We start from the raw sequence: 21,287 nt of genomic DNA, 5'->3' as shown, positions 1-21,287 counted from the left end.
TTCCTGAGTCAGTAACATGTCAAATTGTCCAGTTTAACTATTTGTTCACTGCATGACTGGTTTCTTTTCCCAGACTGGAGTGCCTTATTTGTTCTTGCACCAGTCATTTAAGATTCAAAAGAACACAAGTCCCCTCTTTAGAATTCTTTATTAGAAAGCTGTGAATTACACAGCTGTTGAATTGAACAAGATTAATTAAATTATCTTCACATTATCTGAATGACAACAGAATGACAGGGTTTACTTTGCCCTATTCTGTCTTTATTTTATATACATTCAATTGCAAATATTATACAAGGGTGTAAAGCAACAATGTATACTAGGAAGCAGAAATAATGGTGCCTCGCTACAAACTGTCCAAAGTACAAGTCCTTTCAAGGACTTCTATTGTTTTCCTTGGTTCACATGCTTAGTACATTTCACTGTTTTGCTAGACTTGGGAGTAGTAACCACACTTGAAATGCAGAGTCTCAATAAAGAACCGGATCTAAATCTGCATGCTACTGCTGTCTTCTAAATTGAAGGTTCACAGAAAAGTAAATAAAGGCATTCTGAAAAACATCATGCTATATTCTGTAATATACTTGGTAAAAGTTCAAAATAAATGCATGATAGTTTAAAGTTGTTCAGGAATGCTTTCAGCATGAAACATAGTTGAGACACAAGTTGGATCATTAAGTCTCTTAAAGAGACTGTTCTCCCAAACACAGGGAACTATTGATGCTGGCAATCAAGATTTTAAGCATTTGCAGTTTGATAAGTATTGTGCAAGCTCTACCCAAGTGCACGAGACCAGGATCAAAAGCAGGTGGTTTAATTGGATATGGAAATTTCTAATGGCCACAAACACTTAGCAAAAGGCTATGGCTCATTGTATTGAAACAAGGACCACATCCTCCAGATGTACTAAGTAGACAAGCCAACAAAAATTTAAACAATCCCCCAAATACAGTCACTCATTTCTCCCCCTCCCCAAAAGGCTTCAGCTGGGAAAGTTGGCAAGATACAAATACATCTCATCTCCAAAACATTACTTATTTCATAATCGAAAGCTTTAATGCAGAGATACAAGTACATTACCTAACAAAAATTTAATTCCCTCAACATTTCTACCAGAAATCAATATCCAGTGACTCAAGATTAGTATAAACATGAAATCATTCAGACATCCCAGATTAGCTTTCAAGTCAAGGTGACTTTGAAGTCAGAGCCCAGATGCATTGTAAATTCTATAGTAAGTATCCTTGAAGACCAAACCCCAAAACTGCAAATTCAATTTTTGGTTTACTAATAGATATTTCTTGCAGTTGCACCACTGATGTTTTGGCTGAATTTCTAAACTCATTTGAATTGGGAAAAGTCCTTTAGGATGCCAAACTTTTCTATGCAAACCAAGAATCAAAAATACATTCAAGTATATTGTGCATGGATTTTTGCCTGTGATGAATGCAATGATCAGCACTTCAACTAAAGCTTGCAACATCTACCAGAGCATCAGCTATCCATTCTCAACAGGGACCATACCACTTTTTTTTTGGGGGGGGGAGAAGGGGGTGGAAAGAAATAAAGAAAAAAAAGATAGACTCAAATCTAAGTTTTTATGTAGCCTGAAGGACAAAAGTACCAAAACAACCAACTAGACTGCTCCACAAGGGGGCATAGCCAAAAGGTCAATGACTAAGCAATTGTGCCAACATGGGCATCATGACTTGTTAAACAAACTGCTATATTCACACTTGAACTGGTCAAACCAAATTTGGGATAATCATTCAAGAGGCATGTTTGCGGGACACCTTAATGAAAAGGTTTGTATTGAACAAATCAGATTTTTCTATCAAAACTTTGAATAACTTGAGCCTAGTTGTCAAGATCTTTGTCATGCAAGGACAATTTTGTCCACTTTTGCCTGCTGTAAAGGCAAAGGCTCTATTAAGAGTCCAGTCCCTAACAGTAGGAGAAAGCAGGAGTCCCCTCAGAGCCATCAAGGGAAAGGATTCACCTCCTGTAACTATGGAGCCACACATCCAATATTGGTAAACCTGAGCTCCCAGTTACAAAACCATGAAGCCGTCAGCAGTCTAGGCCTTTTGGGCCCCTCTCACCATTGCCCCAAAATGCTGATCATACCTGTGCCCATGAGACAGGCTCCAGCCTTTGGCCACCAGTCTTCACAGCCTGATAGGAGGTTCTTCAGTAACTGAGCCCCTCACTAATCCACTGTCTTGATCACCTTCACAGTTTTCACAAACTTCTCAGAATATTCTCCTGCTTCAGATGTCCCGCAATCCTGGAACCCACAATATCTTGGGGTCTACTGATGAACATGCATACAACCATCTTCAGCACGTTGAAAAACCAACAGGCCTTTAAAAGGCCATTTAAAGTCTGTTCAAGGCCATCAGCACCAGAGCCAGGAAGTAGGACCCCACAGTGAGCAGTCTTTGATCCCCTTGGTTCACACCAGTGACAGAGCTGCCACTTTCTCATTTTGAATGAGAATCCATTATTGTACCATTTGTCACTGTGGTAAAAAGTATTGCCACCACTCTTGATTTAACCCCTCCATAGTAATTTGGAAAATTTCAGTTATGACATTCTAATGTAAAGTGTTCGTAACAGGTTCAGTATTTCAATACAAAATGGGAATGGAAAAAGCAACCTTTCTGTAATTACCACCTACTTGCACAAAAAAAGCAAGGAATACAAAACAATCCCCTTTAATTTTTATTTTACACCCCTGTATAAACGCACAGGGAATGCAGAAACATCACCCAATATCAGTGTAAGTATCATCGGCAAAAACAGTTTCAGAGGATAATTTCACCATTTGGTCTTGACATGCTGTCCTTGTGATTGTAATTGGTAGGTGGCAAAGCATCACTAGATCAATACCATTGTAGAATTTTTTTTAAAGCAGAATCAAGATTTTAGGAGTTGCAGTGTAAAGGAAACTTCTCCATTGCTATGACTTCCAATGTAAAAGTGAAAATTTGCCCCAAATACATCAAATAGCATCAATGTCTATATCTTCTTCTTCTTTTGTCTTAATGGTTTTCAGAGCTTCCACTTTCACCTCTCTTGCAGACTTGTCATAAACCACCTGTAAATGAAAGCATCACTAGATTAAATGTTGCAAAGTTTAAGTACGAAATAAATACATGCAGCAATATTCCAGGACAAAATTCAAGTTAAAAGCTTGCAATTTTGATTCTGCAGACATGCTGGGAATATAGGGTAATTAAATGGAGATGAATTTTGTCACCTGTACTACAATCTGATGCACAAGTGGTATAATAGGCCAAACATTCCCATTACCTCTACATCTTTATCTTCTTCATCATCACTCTCCTCTTCCTCCTCTTCTGATTCCTCTTCTGCTTCTTTTAGCCACTTAATAAATGGATCTGCTTTTGAATGTATCTCCTTGGCAAGTTCCTTTGGAACATACTTCTTGGATACCTGCAGAGGAGTACAAATTGTGCTTTACCAGTTGAACCAGTATTCAAAGTACAAAATGCCATGCCAAGTATTTTCAGTTGCAACTGTCCCAGAGAAGTTGGGTTCATGGGACAGAAGGGCCTGTTACTGTATCTCCAAATAAAAATAAAGCTAAATCTATTGTTCCGCTACACCCTAAATTAGAGAAAAATAAACTTAGGGATGAACATCAGGTGCAACCCAAAATTACTTCTCATTCCCAACTACCTGTGATGTAGAAAATGTGTGGTCTTCTTCCACATCCAATTGGAAAAAGCATGCAAACAAGACTTTCTACTGAATGAACCATTTGTACTAATTGATATTTAGCCAAACCTATTAATCCTACATACAATGTTTAGCATATTAGAGCAGATGGGGATTGACAGAAATTATTCAATTAGATAACTTTTCAGACTCGCAATCACTAATAGTGGGCTGGCAGATTTTAAATAAAATGCCCCACCATTAAATGACTTGGATGAAGGAAATTATTGCACAACAGCTACTGACTAAAGATATACTTTATGTAGTCAACAAATTGAGAAAACAGACTGGAAAATGTGTTAAATTTAGATATCACACATACATCATTTTGGTCCCTGGTGCAATTTGGGTTTCTTTAAATAATGTTGCAAAAAGGTTTTTGATTCCCAAGGTTTATCACCGAAGTGGATCCCTCACATTTTACTGAACAAGATTCCCAAGATTGACAGATTGTTTCTCCTTTAAATAGTGAGCAGTTTAAGGGGCTACTCTACCACACAGTTGGAGGGGTAGTCAAAAAAATGTACTAATTATTAACTGGTAACAACATTAAAACGGAATCAGTCACAAACTTAATGGATGGCAAAGTAAATGACCTCTAATCCTGAAACTACAGCATATGCATATAACTTACTTTCTCAGCCCAGGCAAGGATAACTTCCTCTTCTAGCAGATCAGCATCATAGAGTTCCTTTAAGACATGCGGGACCCTGGGAAGCAGTTGGTCCCGATGCATCTTCACCAGACATTCAAAGCCACCAAGCAAGTACTTCTGAGCTTTTTTATTGCCATGGCAGAACTAAAGCAAGAAAAAGAATGTAATTCACAAAAAACAAAAACAAAAATAGAGTTCAAAGTGGATGAAATAGACTTACCCGCAAGAAGTGTCGTTTATATTTCTTGATTTGCTCCCTTATGTTCTCATCAAAAAGCAGTTCACTCAGAATAAGGGGACCCATAGCAATTACATCCAGCCGTTCAGCCTCTGATAGAAGATCTTTATCTGACGAGTCAATAATTCCTTCTTCCTTTTTCTTCTGTGGAATTTTAAGATATTTAATCATTATACCAGACCCAGAATGACCATTTGAGCCAATACCATTTTTAATGTACAACATCTTATTGCAATAAAACAAAAATCAATCGCAAGTCACATCCCATTTTTACTAAAATAGAATTTATGCACTTTGGATATTAATTTCATAAAAATTCAAATCAGCAGTTGGCCATTTTCACCTATTCTGCCATTTAGTAAAATAATGACCTTCAAGACAACTTTTCCCCTCCCAAAAGACAAAATGTGAGGCTGATTCAGGTCTGCACAGCATTACCTTGACAAAGTTGTAGAATAAGTTCACTCTCTCTTCCAAGGTTTTCCCCAGGTCATCACTGAGTGTCAAATTTTTGGCGTGGTCACTGATTTCACCCATTCGACGACGCTGGGCCTCTTCTGTAGTTTCTTCACACCAGTCTTCATCATCATCCTCACCATCCTTAAGAAATTTAAAATCCACATGCAACTTGGTAATGCTCCAGTAAGAATGGATTCACCTTCTAACAATAAGTTTCTAACTACAAATTTCTCAAAATTAAACAAAAGGTTACCACTGCATCTGGAGCATCAAATTCATTGCGTGTGGATGATTCAGAATTGGACATTGTTCCATTCTCTTTATCCTTGCCCTTTTTATTTTTCTTTTCTTTTTCTTTCTTGGCTGAACCACCATCCCCATTTTCTGCAAGATTAAAAAATATCCACCTTATTAAATAATTCAAAGCAACAAAAAAAGTAAAAAATCTACTTGAGCACAACTTACCGGGTGGATTTTTTAGAATGAATGTGCAGAGCTTGTGACGCGTGTCAAGCATGCCTCTGTATCCACAGGCTTTACAGGAAATACCAATAGTTTGTTTCTTTGGATTGACATGCTAAAAAAAAAATCAAAATGCCATGGCCAAATACATCATGTCAAAGACAAAACTTGAGATGCAGACAAAAATTACTCAGAGGCTCAAACAAAAGCCACAACTTGCATTCAAATGTACTAATTTGAGATCTTCATTTTGACAAAGATCATAATATTTGGATTCTCAAGTGAGGTCTATTAGATTTAATGACTTCTTGCTAGGTTAAAAAATTCTGAAATCACTTACCAGGTCAGTTTCGGGATTTTCACATTCATTACAAAGGACAAATTTTCGAATGAATCCATCCAGCATGTCTTGCAACTTATTCGCCTCATGGGATCCATTCACAATATAACGATCATTCTTTGAATCAAACTGGGTCTGAGCTCCCAGCTCACAACCAAAAAACTTGGTGGGATCTGTATGGTAAAATGCAGATAGAAGTCTTTCAACCCTCAAGAAATGACAAATTAATTCTAGCCCCAGCAGAGATTTAAAATGTTTAATTGTCAAGTCCAAAAACACAATGTTGGAGAATTTGAGCAGCATCTGTAGAAAAAGCAAAATAAACGTTGAACCCAAAATGTAAACCCTTCTCACAGATGGTGAGAGACCAGCATATGGCTTTTAATCTTAAAAATAACTAATCATTGGTTTATTCTGGCACTGAGCGAAGTAGAAGTGTCCAACCAGCAATATACCAGGCATCGAGACTGTTCTGGACGTCAATCCAATTGCTAAATTTAAAAAATCTAGACCGAGAACCTTAGCAAATGAGAAGTCAGAAGATGAAGACCCAGCAATTCAGCCATGTAAAATATTACTATTAAATCAGCTCCACTTTTGGGCAACTTCCCAAATGAAATTTATCAAAATTTGTGCAACAGTCAAATTTTAACACTGCCAAATCAAATAGCAACTGGATAAACTTAAGGCCTCAGAATCTATGGCAAGTCACATTCTTCATGGCTAGAGTTTTGATTGGTTGAACTGGCTGTTTTGGACTATACCTACCCTAAAAGGGGTTATACCACAAATTGAAGTGTAAGAAAAACACCTTTCAATCACGGAGGTCTACCTTTCCTCAAAGGACAGCATCTATTGCTTAAAGAGCTCAAAGTATATTATAGAAGACCCTTTCCACACAGCATCTCTGATCCAATACCTTCAAGGTGATAGTACAAAAGCATCAAAATGGGAATGGCCAGGTTGGGAAAATACATTCTTACTGCAAATTCTGAGACTGATGATCAGTATCCTGTAATCAATAATCCCAAAAATGTTTATATTTAAATTTATATCTTTATACATGTGATTGTTATGTCCATGTCCATGTGGAGGCATTGTGGTCCAAAGAAATTTCACCAGTTTGCACTTGATTAACCAAACACTGGTAAATGGAAGGTTATCAGAGATATTCCCAACAGGCAAAATTTACATGTGGAAAATACAATACCATTAAGTTTCAGATTAAATTAAGCACACAATGGACAATGAAAATTTAACAAGTACTCACACGTTGGAGGCCGATTAAGCGCCTTAGCAACATCAACCATGTTGACTATTACTGTCTTTATTCCATTCCCTTTGCCCTCGACCTGAAGAAAAAAGTACTTTTAGTTTCCAACATGGGTTTCTGCACAAATGCCATTCAAATGGCACAAGTTTACCTTACCTTAGCAATCAGACGGGGCATTTTGTACCGATAGAACTGATCGGAAACACTGCGGTTGACGTTGACAGCCATTCTGGTTTACTATTAGATTTATGAGTAAAGTGAAAAGATCTTTGAATGGAATTTTTTGGTATCTTCTGTCTGAAGAAGAATGGATGACATAAACAATTGCAAGTGTACTCGGTCTCTGACATGAAAATGTTTGCGCCACTTAGGCTGCAAGTTCCCCACTTGTTGGTTAGGTTTCCCCGACACAGGTACCAACGGCTGCGCAACAGCTCTGAAAAACAAGAGGGAAATATTAGAAAAATGAAAGTGGTTTTCAGAGAGAAATTTTTTATTTACTCCCCCAATAATTTTAATTATTGTTTAACCCAGAGAATTGTAATATGAAAATGTGAAATCTGGCACTGTAAGAAGTGTACATTCTTCTTGTGTTTCTAGTTCCCTCCCACCACCCAAAACAAATGATTGCACATTAATTTGGGTCTAATTGGACAGTGCTTCTACTATTGCTGGAAAAAATTAAAAATGTATTCATGCTGAATAAAAGACCAACAGAGGTACCAGCCCAGAAAATGGTCAAAAAATTCATTCCCTTCCAGAAGCCGATGGGAGTGTGACAACAATGATACATCTCAATTCCCATGAAAGGCAAATTTTTTAAATACAAAACCACCAGAGCAAGTGAATGGAAAATTGACGGTCAGGTTTTATAATCCAAACGAATACATGATGCAAGTACACTTTCTGAGATTTAACTAACGGGAAAAGAGACGAAACAGTTATTTGAGTAAAAACACAGAAATGCTGGTCTAGCAGTGCAAAGATAGACAAGGGAGGGCCGAAACGTCAGTAGACCCCGCTGAGACCTGCCGAGTTCCTCCATTAAAGTACATTTATTACCAGCTAGTTTGAGAGAGGAGCCAAAAGTTCCATTTAGTGAGTCATTGATCAGATGCAACTTGAATTTGAAGGGCTAATGTTAAACCCGCGCCCCCCCTCATGCGGGTGGGGGAGTAGAGCGCAGCGAGTGCTGAGTCATCCCTGATGCCGCAGCCCAACACGTGAGTCACTGGCGAGCGCGGCCATGCGTAACCTGGTCGAAAACAGCCTTGAAAAGTAATTTTTCCGCCGTTACAATCGGACCATCGCATTCTCAGGGAGCGCCGGCACGAGACCTTGCCGCAGGGGATCAAAGGGCTCCGTTGGCGGCAGCGCGGAGGGAGGAAGAGAGCACCGAAGGCGCCTGGCGCATAGTGCGTCACACGGATGGCGCCAGCCCAGCGGCGGCCCGCAGGACGCCATCTTGACCAGCTCCTTCCCCACGCTCTCGAGCGACATTCGGCCGCCTCGCGACGCGCTCCACCTCTTACCGTTTTCACAAAACAAAGACATAAACACACGCCTAATCGCTCTTGGCTATGAACTGCTGGACGGCACGTCGCGGTGCCGAGGCGCCGAACACCCTCTGCACGAAACAAAAAGCCCTCTCGTGGAGCGAGACGCCCTCGTTAGCGGGAACCTGTCGGAAACAAAATGCAACGGTCAACGAGAATCGCCAACGCTCGGATTGCCCGTTGATTCCTTAATTTCCGTCGCTAACAAACTTCCATCGCCCTCTCCGCCTCCAGCCCCCCGCGCTCACCTCCACGACGTTAACCGACAACCGAAAGACGCCGTTCTGCCCCAACGTCAGCGAGCCCCACCTCAGCCTCACTTGAGAGGGCGCAGGACCCCGCCTCCTCGCTCTGCGATTGGACGTGGCGCAGTCGCCAAGGGCCTCATTGGCAAAGCGCCGCGACTGCTTTGTTCTGCGTGGTCAGGTGGTCAGTCAGTCACTGTGACATCACGGCCCGTGTTCTCCAAGGGAGGTTGAGGCCCAAAGTGCGTGAGAGGCACTCGACTCTCGCGATAACGAGGGCCCGCTTTCAATTGGCTGAGCTCATGCTCGCCTCAATGGTGATTGCATCAGATGCGCGAAAGATTGCGTAACCGAGGAATGTCGTCCTTTTATTGTTTAGTGAAATGGATCAGGTTAAGTTTCTGGAAGAGTCGACGATAGTGTTCATGGGTATGCAGTACCCAGCTGTATCGAAATTGCCAATGAAATATAATCATTGCCATCTATAAAAAAAGATATTGAATAATTGATAATGACATTTAGTCACAAGATTTTGAGGTAGTCCAAGAGGGATCACAATGGATGACGGTCATTTAAAAAGTAGTCGCTGCTGTTCTGTCAAACAACAAGCAATGAGATCATTGGCAACTGTTAGTTCAGAGTTAAATCATGGCTGACTGAAGGTCTCTTTAAATAACTTCTTGCAACCCCTTTCCACTTGGGTAGCTCGCTAACCTTATTTTAACTTCTGATCTGGAAGTCTGAACAGTTGCTATGAAACCTCACGAGATGAGCTCAAGCCTTTGAGTGAGGCTTCAACTCATGGCCAGAATTTGAGGAATGCTCAAGCCAAGTATAACCTGTCTGACTTGGAACAGTGTGTAAGTTGATCACAAATTGTGCCAATGTGTTCTAGTAATATGCTAAAGTGCAACAGGTACTGCAGCCTCCAGAGGAGGCAAAGACATACAGCTCATGACTTGGGCCTGAGTCCTGACTATGTTGAGACTCGGGTTGTTATTCCTGCACCGTATCACAAGATTTTCCACCTCTTCTCTGTTGTGTGACTCGTTGTTGATGAGCCCAAGTACTGTTGTACCATCTGCAAATTTGATGATGAAGCTGGATCTGGCGTTGCAGTCTCGGGCCATTAGGTGAGTAGGAGTGAGCTGAATCAAAATTTAATTTGATTTCAATGCAAGTACTTTCTTATTTTCCTTTGAAATTTTCCTTTCAGCTTCTTTGCATCTACTGAGTTTGCTCCTATTCCTGACTCTCACTGGGATAGTGTGCCTTAGGTATTGGAATTGTAGATGATTGAAGAATTCATTCACGTCATGGCTGCAAAGTGAAACACAAACTCTACAGACGCTGGACTCTTGAGTGAACAAAAGAGCAACTCGAGAGACTCAGCTAGTTAGATAATCTCCATGGGGAGAAATCATCAGTCAATGTTTCAGGTCAGGACCCTTTATAAAAATTATTATCTATCATGTTACTGAGCCATTTACAAATTTGCTCATGATACCACAGTAGTTTGGCTGAATTAAAAGTAGGCAATGAGTCAGCACACAAAAAAATTGAAAACATAACTGAATGGTCTACTAACAACAACCTCTCCCTTAATGCCACCAAAATCAAGGAGCTGATTGTCAATTTTAGGAAGGAAAATCCAAAGGTATTTGATCCACTGATCATTGGGGGAATCATAGAAGGAGAGGTGAGCACATTTAAATTCCTGCGAGTCACTATCTCAGAGGACCTTTCCTGGACCCAATGTACTTGTGTCATCATGAAGAAAACACATCAGCGCCTGTACTTCCTCGGGAGTTTGTGGAGGTTCAGTATGACATCAGAAACCTTGGCAAACTTCCACAGATGTATAGTGGAAAGTGTGCTAACCCGGTGCATCACCACCTGATATGGGAGCACCAATACGTCTGAGCAGAAACCACTGCAAAATGTAGTGGACACAACCCAGTACATCACAGGCAAAACTCTCCCACCAATGAGAAAATCTATATGAAATGCTGGCATCAGAAAGCAGCAGCAATTATCAAGCATCCACATCACCCAGGGCGTGCTCTGTTCTCGCTGCTGCTATCAGGAATGAGGTATAGGTGCCACTAGGTACTACTGGGTTCAGTTGCTACCCCTCCACCATCCGATTCCTGAATAAGAAACCCAATCCTTTAAATACTTTCTTTGTATTTTATTTATTATTGAATAATTTTTATACATGGTACAGTCAGTTGGTTTACATTTCTTTCTTTGTTTCCATTTCTCTCTATAATGTTTCTTTTTGTTTTTGAATACAGTTGACAGTTACTGATCAGTGGAAATTCTGCCTGGCCCACAGGAAAAAAAGAATCTCAGGGTCGTATGTGATGTATGTATTCTGACAACAAATTTGAACTTTTAAAACTTTGAGCTTCATGTGCTCCCTTCATCCATCAACTCTTATTTAATCCCTGGGTTTTCTGGCAGATCCCTTCCCTTAAATATTGATGGTGCTTGAATTCAGCAATATCCTTTAATATGTGGTTAATTAGCTGCTGCTGTCCAGGTCCTTCTCACAAATCACTCCAGATTAATAAGCCAAGATTCTCTTCACAGGTGGCAACTGTGGGTGGCGTCAGGGCCCATAATCGACAGAGAGTTTGCAGCTTCTGCACATATTATTACACTCTAGGAAGGATGCCGTTTGGCCATGTCTACGTTGGCACTGTAACTTATTTTCTTATAGTTGCCTATCAACTTCCCTTTGATTCTTTTGGCACTTTCCTAAACTATGGGGTAATTTTCCGTGATTGATAATTACAGCATGTCTTTGGGATTTGTGGAAAAAGAGATGCACCCAATGGAAATTCATGCAGTCATGGTGAGAACATGCAGTCTCTAGCTAGGAATTGATAAGGTGGTTTGTGTGCCAACTTTATCTGATGGTTGAGGGGTTTGATAGAGATCTTCTTTTGGCATTACAACTACTTTTATTACCATTGATGCTTTGGGGCCAGGTTAGTGAAGATCACCTCAAATTAGGCAGTAGTTCTCAATATCTGTCACGAAGTTCCTTGCTACGACTACCATGTAATCTAGCAGATGCTAGTGCTTGGACTAGATGTGTTGACCTTACATTTTTGTGCTTGTCTCCCTCCAAAACAGGGTATTAATTATGATGAGTTTGTGTTTCCATTTTGTTAAGAGAAGGATGCCATGGAGGTTAGTCTTCCCAAATGCTTCCCAGCCAGAAAACCCCTGGGAATTCAGGCATTTCTTCTCACCCTGATGTTGGAGTTATCCAGGAGAGTCAGTGTCCCTCTCTTTGGTATTAAGAGCATGGATTTTTTGTCAGAGTAGAAATTATTGTTGGCCCTAATTGAAGTTTTAAGGGTTTGGATGTGCAATTATGAGCATCGAGCTGAAGTGCCAGTTGGTGAAGTAGACAAAGATGATGTGGTCAAACAATAATCATGGCTTTTATTAGCAGAAACTCATGGTACAATAATGAAAGACAATAGATGCATGTCCAGTTATATTCAAGGGGAATGTCCTTAACAGTAGAGACAATGCACAGCCAATGTTAGTACAGCAAGGCTCGCCAGAGGGGAGACAGGCAGCTTGGCAGACATTTACCACAGTTTCCCCCCGGCAGAAGAAGGGTTAAAATCAAAAGGACAGCTGCTAGGAAAGACTGAAGCAAGCGATGCATGGATACCATGTTTGGCCTTGAGATACTCTAACAGCCAAAATACGCCAGTATCTAGCAAGCAATCGAAATATAAGAGATGTTTTATGAATATATCAGCCTATCGGATTATTTACGAATTCTGGTGCTTCGTCTCAAAACAGGTGGCTCCTTTGTAACCTTGGGAACTGGTACAGGTCCCGGGTCTGTAGTGTGGGAAGGACTGACTTCTGGATCCGCTCCAGAATCTCCAGTGTGAGGCAGTGGAGCCTCAGCATGGCCATCTGAAAGCTTACTAGGGGTCACGGGCTGGGGGGGTGAGTCCAACCTCTCAGATTCCCTCTGAGTAGGGGTGCGAGGAAGGGGCGAACCAAGATCTCTGAGGGGTACAGTGTCAGTACTCCTGTCTGGGAATTTAACATGATCGTAGTTTGCAGATGATGCCGCTTTAGTTGCCCATTCAGAGCCAGCTCTTCAGCGCTTGACGTCCTGCTTTGCGGAAACTGCCAAAATGTTTGGCCTGGAAGTCAGCCTGCAGAAAACTGAGGTCCTCCATCAGCCAGCTCCCCACCATGACTACCAGCCCCCCCACATCTCCATCGGGCACACAAAACTCAAAACGGTCAACCAGTTTACCTATCTCGGCTGCACCATTTCATCAGATGCAAGGATCGACAATGAGATAGACAACAGACTCGCCAAGGCAAATAGCGCCTTTGGAAGACTACACAAAAGAGTCTGGAAAAACAACCAACTGAAAAACCTCACAAAGATAAGCGTATACAGAGCCGTTGTCATACCCACACTCCTGTTCGGCTCCGAATCATGGGTCCTCTACTGGCACCACCTACGGCTCCTAGAACGCTTCCACCAGCGTTGTCTCCGCTCCATCCTCAACATCCATTGGAGCGCTTTCATCCCTAACGTCGAAGTACTCGAGATGGCAGAGGTCGACAGCATCGAGTCCACGCTGCTGAAGATCCAGCTGCGCTGGATGGGTCACGTCTCCAGAATGGAGGACCATCGCCTTCCCAAGATCGTATTATATGGCGAGCTCTCCACTGGCCACCGTGTCAGAGGTGCACCAAAGAAAAGGTACAAGGACTGCCTAAAGAAATCTCTTGGTGCCTGCCACATTGACCACCGCCAGTGGGCTGATAAACGCCTCAAACCGTGCATCTTGGCGCCTCACAGTTTGGCGGGCAGCAGCCTCCTTTGAAGAAGACCGCAGAGCCCACCTCACTGACAAAAGGCAAAGGAGGAAAAACCCAACACCCAACCCCAACCAACCAATTTTCCCTTGCAACCGCTGCAATCGTGTCTGCCTGTCCCGCATCGGACTGGTCAGCCACAAACGAGCCTGCAGCTGACGTGGACTTTTTTTACCCCCTCCATAAATCTTCGTCCGCGAAGCCAAGCCAAAGAGTTGGGGTTAGTATGCAGTAGCTGAACTGGTTAGACTAGGGGGTCTGTTTTACATGCCCGAGTGTGGCTCTTCAGCAGCACAGATAAACAGGCTGGCCAGTCCATCACAGCTCCTGATTTCCTAGGAAAGGCAAACATACATTCATGAGGTGTTTGATTTGTTGCAGTACACAATAAAGACCGAATAGAATGTAGTGCCTCAGGCAGCACCTCCTGCCACCGGGTAATGGTAACCATGTGTTTTTAAAGCAAGATATACAGTCTTCCAGATTGTAGCATTAGCCCTTTCAACCTCCCCATTGCCCTGCGGGTTGTAGTTCGTGATACGGCTGGTTGCAATCCCCTTCTGTAGCAGAGCTTGCCGCAGTTCAGCGCTCATGAATGCTGAGCCTCTATCGGTATGAATGTAATTGGGAAAACCAAAAATGCTGAAAATTCTGTCAAGTGACTTAATGACAGACACTGACAAGACGTCAGGGCAGGGTATCGCAAAGGGAAACCTGGAATATTTGTCAATTACAGTAAGGAAATATACATTTTTGTTGTTGGATGGTAATGGCCCTTTAAAATCTAAGCTAATCCTCTCAAAAGGACGGGTTGCCTAGATGAGAGTGGCCTCTGGAGCTTTGAAGTATTGCAGTTTGCATTCTGCGCAAACAGGACAGCTTTTAGTCAGTTTCCTGACTTCCAGAGAGTAAGGAAGGTTGTTAGCCCTTATGTAATGGAAGAATTGCATGACTCCTGGGTGTCCTGGGTGGCACAGTCTGCTATGGATCTCTTTTAGCCCCTCCAGCTGAGCACCAGCAGCAGTTCATGACAATGCGTCAGAGGGATCATTTAACCTGCCCAGTCTGTACTGGATCTCATAATTATAAGTTGAGAGTTCTATTCTCCAGCGTGCCATTTTATCGTTATTGATTTTACTTTTGTGTTTAGTTCTGAACATGTAGGCTACAGATTTCTGATCAGTGACAAGAGTAAATTTTCTGCCGGCTAGAAAATGTCTCCAGTAGCGAACAGCTTCAATAATAGCCTGGGCTTTTTCAATGGCAGGATGTTTAAGTTCAGGTCTGCGTAACATGCGGGAGGAGAATGCCGCAGGTCTGCCCTTTTGAATAAGGGTTCCTGCCAAGGCACAAACTGAGGCATCAGTTTCCACTTGAACTGGGACATCCTCATCAATGGACGAGAGTGCAACTTTGGCAATATCAGCTTTAATTCTCTCAAAAGCCTTCAAGGCCATTGGAGAGGGAAGAAAAGATTTAGTGTCAAACAGAGGGCGTGCCTTCGTGACGTAGTCCTGAACCCATTTGCAGTAGAAGGAAAAGAATCCCATACACCTTTTAAGGGCTTTTGCTGGGTTTGGGGGTGGTAACTTCTTAAGTGGGGAGCCATTCTTTCCGGGTCAGGGCGGATTTCGTCCTTGCGGACAATGTAGCCCAGAATAGGTATCTTTGTCGCGTTGAACATACATTTGCCCTCGTTAAATGTAAGGTTGAATTCTTTAGCTGTTGCTAAAAATTTCTTTTAAGTTGTTGTCGTGCTCAACCTGTGTTTTCCCACAGATAGTGACATTATCCAGATAGGGAAACATACCCTGTAACTCATACGTCCTCACAATCTTATCCGTTTCCCTCTGAAATACGGACACACCATTAGTACTCCAAAGGGTACCCTTTTAAACCCCCCATCAGCCTCAAAGGCTGTATAGGGTTGTTCCTTTTTTTTAATGGGGATTTGATGGTAAGCTGCTTTGAGGTCGATAGTGGAGAACACTTTGTATTGCGGTATCTGATTAATAATTTCATTAATGCGTGGCAGCGGGTAGGCATCCAGGTTAGTGTTACAGTTGATTGTCTGGCTGTAGTCAATACCCAGTCGTTTCTTAGTCTGATTTTTTCACAACTACACCTGGGCTCGCCACAGACTCTTACTGGGTTCAATTACTCCCTCTTTAAGCAATCTCTGGGTGTCATCTTTGATAAACTCACGATCCTCTTTGCTGTAAGAACGGCTCTTAGTGGCAATCGGCCAACACTAGGGGGATAAATCACTGAAAAGGAAGGGAGCTTTGATCTTTAATGTGGACAGACCACAGTAACTAGCGCGGGGGATAGTAAGTGTGGATAGTGGCCCACCAAAACTTAACACTACACTGTTCATCTGAGATTGAATATCTAACCCCAGTACCACAGGGCGCAGAGCTCCAGCATAATAAAGAGCCACACATCAGCCAGGCAATGTCCCTGCAAATTTAAAGTAACTTTACACTTGTCCCGTACAGTTTTTATAAGTTTACTACAAGCCATCGATGTCTTTCGGTTCGCTGGATATCTCCACAAATTTAAGGCTCTGGCAACTCTCTCGTGGATGTACCTGTTAGCACTCCCCGAGTCTATTAGACAATCAAGAGTCTCACCATTCACCTCCCCCTTCATAGTCGACTGTTCCAGTCCGTAACATCCCCCAAGCTGGAGTCAATTGAGCTATCATGGGATCTCACTTTGCCGTCACTTGAAGTTGATTCAGCCTGCTCATCTGAAGATTCCCCCTTTTCACAGTTGTCTTCCATTCCTGCAGCTCCAGGATGCATTTTCTTGGTGCTTCTATTCTTCTTATCAGTGGGAGTGCTTTTCGCCTTACACGCTTTAGCAAAGTGGCCAAGTTTTCCACAATAGCTGCAGGTAGCAAATCAAGCCAGGCACTTCTGTCTGGGGTGCCAGCTCTTATCACAGAAGTAGCATTTTTCAGGAGTTTGCCTTTTTCTTTCCTTCAGGGTTCCAGCACTCCTGGATGTTTCCTTTTTGGTTTCTAGCATTTCACTGGACCACATGGCACTTCTCAGTGTTTTGGCTAGAGTGACTGCCCGGTCGTAGGTTAAGGGCTCCGTCTCCATCAGCCTCTGTCAGATGTAACTGGAGTCAATCCCGTTGACAGAAGCATCCAAGGCATTGCAGTGTTGTTGCACATCTTCTCCCCTGACATCACATTCATTTGCCAGTGAATCGAGAGCCAGTATATAGGCAGCATCACTTTCCCTGGGTTTCTGGCGTCTAGTCAGCAACTGGTGTCGAGCAAGCGCCACATTCCGTGGCCCTGCATAGTAAGCAGTCAGATGTTCCCGGGCTATAGCCAGAGTGGTAGTTCCTTGCGTTATGGCGAAAGGGACCTCACCCAGCAGAGAGTTCAGGTGGCCCCACTGTATCGCCTCAACAACCACATTGTTTCGAGCCATGTAGTAATCGAAACAAGCAATCCACTGGTTGAAAATTTCTCTGGCCCTCGGGGCAAACTGGTAGATTATCAGCCGCTCTGGCTTGAGTGCTGCATCCATTTCTGCTAATAAAATTGAAGTGCCAGTTGATGAAGTAGACAAAGACGATGTGGTCAAACAATAATCATGGCTTTTATTAGCAGAAACTCGTGGTACAATAATGAAAGACAATAGATGCATATACAGTTATTTCCAAGGGGAGTGTCCTTAACAGTAGAGATAATGCACAACCAATGTTAGTACAGCAAGACTCGCCAGAGGGGAGACAGGCAGCTTGGCAGACATTCACCACACGAGCAAATATAGAGCATTGGTTCTGTCTTAGAATGAAGCAAACGACCGTAAGATATTTACTAATTTTATAGGGTGATTCCTTGAATATCAGATTAGCTTACACTTGATTGTGAAGTCAGAGTTGCTCTTCCTGTTTAATCCTCCAAAAAAAGATGTATCCACTTCCTTGATCTCTTAACATCAATAAGCATCTGAGCTCCAGAGTTATGAGAGCAGAGTGGCATTTAAATCTGTCACTATTGGAATTGCCCATGAAAAACCTGACATTCCAGGTTCTTAACTTCATTTTGAATGTTGAAGTGATATGTTTATGGTTTCTTTTGATAACCTTGATCCTGAGGGATTGCCTAAGAAGAAAACCTGTCGAATACTCCTCCGTATTGGATAGACTAAGTTGGTTACTTAATTTCTGACACATAAAAAAGAAAGTGAGTATTTTTGTTTAGGTATGTGTCGTGCATTATTAAAAAATGTCTGAATTCCTTCGTGCTTTATAATGCAGGTACTCACATACCATTTTAAGTAATCCCTATGCCATTAGTGCTCTGTGATTAGTAAGAGATTGCTTAAGTTGGGATGCGAGTAGGAAGGGAAGGTTGAGAATCTCTGTTCTAGACCCAACTGTAACTGAAATATTTTGCTTGAGAGAAATGGTCATTGGCCCATTTCCTTTGGAGTTGTGAAACTGTGCACATCGCGAGTCAATTAGGGACGATTAAAACAGTGGTTTTCAAACTTTTTCTTTCCACCCACAGACCACCTCATGCAATTCCCTACTAATCACAGAGCACCTATGACATAGTGGAAAGAAAAAGGTTGAGAACCACTGGTTCACTATTCTACACAGTCATAGAGTCCAAAAATAATCACTGCTCATAGCTGAGACATCAGATGATTCCTCCATTAAAACTATTTTGGAACTAGGTGTATATGATAACTTTCATTCTTAAAATATTGCAATTACATCAGTCCTGACATTTTATTTATTAAATTATGAACATTTCCTTATTTTTAATATTGGATTATAGAATAATTGGATCACATTGAAAGATTAAGGATTACGATAGTATAATTTGATGGTTATGAAAAGATGTACTGGTAGTTTAAAAAGAGCAACTTATGCCAGAGATTAAGATCTTCAGAAATGTAGAGCTGTGTCTTCTTTCACGTTATTCATTTTTCAGGAAATGGGCCTTTCCTAATTGCTATTGAGCAGGTGGCAGGGAGGTAGTGTTTTCAAGCACTGCAGTTCGTCTGATAGTGTTACGCTGATGACAAGAGAGTTCTGGATTTAACCAAACAAAGACTGCAGATGTGGAAACTGGAAGAACACAAATGCTGGAGGAACTCAGCAGATCGCACTGCATCCATGGAAGGCAATAGACAATCAAAGTTAAAGGTTAAAACTCTTCTTCAGGGCTGGAAAAAAGGTGACAATAGCCTGAATTAAAGGGCGGGGGAGGAGCATGAACTGGCAGCTGGGTAGGGAATGAAGCGGAGGCGGGGTAGAGTAAGCTAGGAGGTGATCAGAGAGCTAACGAAGATTCAGTCAGGAGGACAGTAGATAAAGGAGTAATGTGTGGAGCTGGAGTAAAAGTTTTAAGTGACTGGCAGGTTAAAAGGGTGGGGATGGGAAAGAGAAGGAAGAATGGGACCAGAGGGATCAGGGAAAGAAAGGAAGAGTTTTGAAAAAAGAGGGTGACTGGAATGGAAAGGGGAATTAAAATGGATAGCTGCCACGAGATCCTGGTTGTTGCGGTGGGCAGAGCAAAGGTGCTTGTCGAAGTGATCCTCAAATCTGAGTCCCGTCTTCCCAATGTCGAGGAGGCCACAACGGGAGCAATAAATGGCCCCCTACAGATTTACAGCTGAAGTTTTGCTGTTGAGGACTTTTTTGGGGTGCAAAATAGTAGTGGGGAAGGAGGTGCAGGTGTAGCTCTGATGCGGGGATAAGTGCCAGTGGAGAGAAATAAGTGGCAAGCGAGTCACGGTGAAAGCGGTCCAAAGGAAAAATGGGGGGAGGGAGGGGAAGATGTGTCAGTGATGGGATCCCGGTGGAGGTGACAGAAATTGCAGATAATAATATCTTGGATGTGGAGGCCGGTGAGGAGGTAGGTAAGAATGAGAAACCCAATTCTTCTTTGTTGGGGAGAATGGGGTGAGGACAAATGTGCAGGAAATGAAGGAGATTTGGGTGAGACTTTCTTGTGAAACCCTTTGACAAGGCAGCTGAACAAAAAAGTCAAAATTCATTTGATCCAAAGGATAGCAGCAAATTGGATCCAAAATTAGCATTATACAAATGATTTAGAATAATGATTTCAAAAGTGGGTGCTGCACCGCCCCCCCCCCCCTTCCCCCACCATGGGCAGTGGAAGATCTAAGTGGGCAATGAGGAAAAATGGGGCGTTCTGAACCTTCAGTCTTGTTATTTTTCAGTCTGCTGCAAATTTAATGAAGAAGCCAGGGCAGTAATTTTCTGGCCAGGCGCCGGGTGACAGTAGTGAGCAAAATAAACAGAGCTGTTCTTGGTTGTCACCATGTTGTACTGGTGTCACTACCCCTCGCTCAGCGCTGCCACTGCCACCCCCACCTCACTGCCGACACTAACCCCTCCCCTCTGCACAGCACTGCCACTACACACTGCTCAGTGCCGCCACCAACTCCCCCGCTGAGCATTGCCACTACCCCCTCACAGTTCCGCTACTACTCCCCTCTCTGCACCGCCACTAACCCCCTCTCAGTACTGCCACTACCCCCCAACTCATCGCCACTATTAACCCCCCCCCCCAAACCCTGCTCAGCACGGTCACTAAACCCCCTGCGCCGCTCAGTGCCACCACTAAAGCCCCCCCCCCCATGTGCCATTGTATGAAGAGTGGGTGCTCGGGATGTGGCCTGGGAGGCCAAGAGGGTGGCAGCCTGAAAAAGTTTGGGAACCACTGGTTTAGAGGGATATGGCCAAATACAGGCAAATGGTACTTTCACGGAAGATAACTTGTTGGTATAGACAAGTTGGGTTGAAGGACCTGTTTTTTTATGCTGTAAAACTTTGACAGTATTAGTAGTGAAGTTGCTTTGCCAATCATTTCAGGTGTTGGTCAAAAGAAGCCTAAAACATCAGTCATTGTTGAAGTACATTATTTATAAGAAAGGCTGGAAATATTGAGCACATCAGAAAGCACAAATGAAGAACAAGAAAATATTAAGAAAAGTTCAGGAGTTAAGGGAGTGGAATGAAGGATCAAAATATAGGTGAGAAAATGAGAGAAAGATGTGGGGGGAAAGGAAGGGATGAGGGGAAAGATAGAAAAGCCTGATTCAACAGAAGTTATTTAGAGTTGAGTAAGATGTTATCTGTTGATTATTCCAAATGTTCTTTAACTGTGAATTAGTTTATTCACTTCAACTTCACTTCACTTCAAGCCAAAGTTCAAGAACAGTGGAGCCGCCAGAAAGAGGTTCAGTGTTGGAAACTTGCAGTCAGACGAAATGAGAGGAAACCTCCAGGCAAACCTCCAAGCAAAGCTCGAGGTTGCAAACTGCCTCACGGACACATCTCCTGAAACCCTCTGGGATCAGCTGAAAACGGCCATACCGCAATCCACTGATGAGGTACTGGGCTTCTCCTCCAGGAAAAACAAGGACTGGTTTG

At 42.5% G+C, this 21,287-nt stretch overlaps 2 protein-coding genes across 11 annotated transcripts in view; one reads left to right on the top strand and one right to left on the bottom strand.

Moving 5' to 3' along the window:
• Window positions 1–239: 239 nt before the first annotated feature.
• eif5 (eukaryotic translation initiation factor 5) lies at window positions 240–9,342 on the bottom strand. 2 transcript variants are annotated; one of them, XM_069916487.1, is made up of 12 exons: window positions 8,976–9,342; window positions 8,704–8,852; window positions 7,328–7,607; window positions 7,169–7,250; window positions 5,899–6,071; window positions 5,562–5,673; window positions 5,350–5,480; window positions 5,076–5,237; window positions 4,620–4,781; window positions 4,379–4,543; window positions 3,316–3,459; window positions 240–3,100 (listed from the first exon to the last, which is right to left on the bottom strand). In XM_069916487.1, exons 3-12 carry the CDS (start codon window positions 7,397–7,399, stop codon window positions 3,005–3,007), a joined length of 1,299 nt encoding a protein of 432 aa, XP_069772588.1. In that variant the 5' UTR covers window positions 7,400–7,607; window positions 8,704–8,852; window positions 8,976–9,342; the 3' UTR covers window positions 240–3,004. The 2 variants fall into 2 exon arrangements, with proteins under 2 accessions (XP_069772588.1, XP_069772589.1); XM_069916488.1 differs by having other exon boundaries at window positions 9,037–9,342.
• The window catches only part of LOC138753461 (endogenous retrovirus group 3 member 1 Env polyprotein-like), a 182,506-nt gene continuing 169,615 nt past the window's right edge, over window positions 8,397–21,287 (top strand). For 5 of the 9 annotated variants that reach the window (XM_069916483.1, XM_069916481.1, XM_069916480.1 and 2 more), the window contains exons 1-2: window positions 8,397–10,411; window positions 11,270–11,340. The gene's annotated coding sequence lies outside the window, so the exon portion shown is untranslated. Of the gene's footprint in view, window positions 10,412–11,269; window positions 11,341–18,816; window positions 19,032–21,287 lie in introns of all 9 variants that reach the window. The other 4 variants (XM_069916486.1, XM_069916484.1, XM_069916478.1 and 1 more) reach the window with 3 other exon arrangements.

The sequence above is a fragment of the Narcine bancroftii genome, chromosome 2 (assembly GCF_036971445.1).
Source record: "Narcine bancroftii isolate sNarBan1 chromosome 2, sNarBan1.hap1, whole genome shotgun sequence".
Taxonomy (NCBI): domain Eukaryota; kingdom Metazoa; phylum Chordata; class Chondrichthyes; order Torpediniformes; family Narcinidae; genus Narcine; species Narcine bancroftii.
Note: the sequence above shows the minus strand (reverse complement) of the source record. Positions and strands in the feature narration are given on the sequence as shown.

Bases quoted from the DNA above. Each gene is read 5' to 3' on its own strand.
- eif5 (XM_069916487.1), bottom strand. From the start codon at position 7,399: ATGGCTGTCAACGTCAACCGCAGTGTTTCCGATCAGTTCTATCGGTAC. The intron at 7,251-7,327 runs GTAAGGTAAACT...TTTTTTCTTCAG, and splicing joins TGCCCCGTCTGATTGCTAAG to GTCGAGGGCAAAGGGAATGG. The intron at 4,782-5,075 runs GTAATGCTGTGC...AAAATTCCACAG, and splicing joins TATTCTACAACTTTGTCAAG to AAGAAAAAGGAAGAAGGAAT.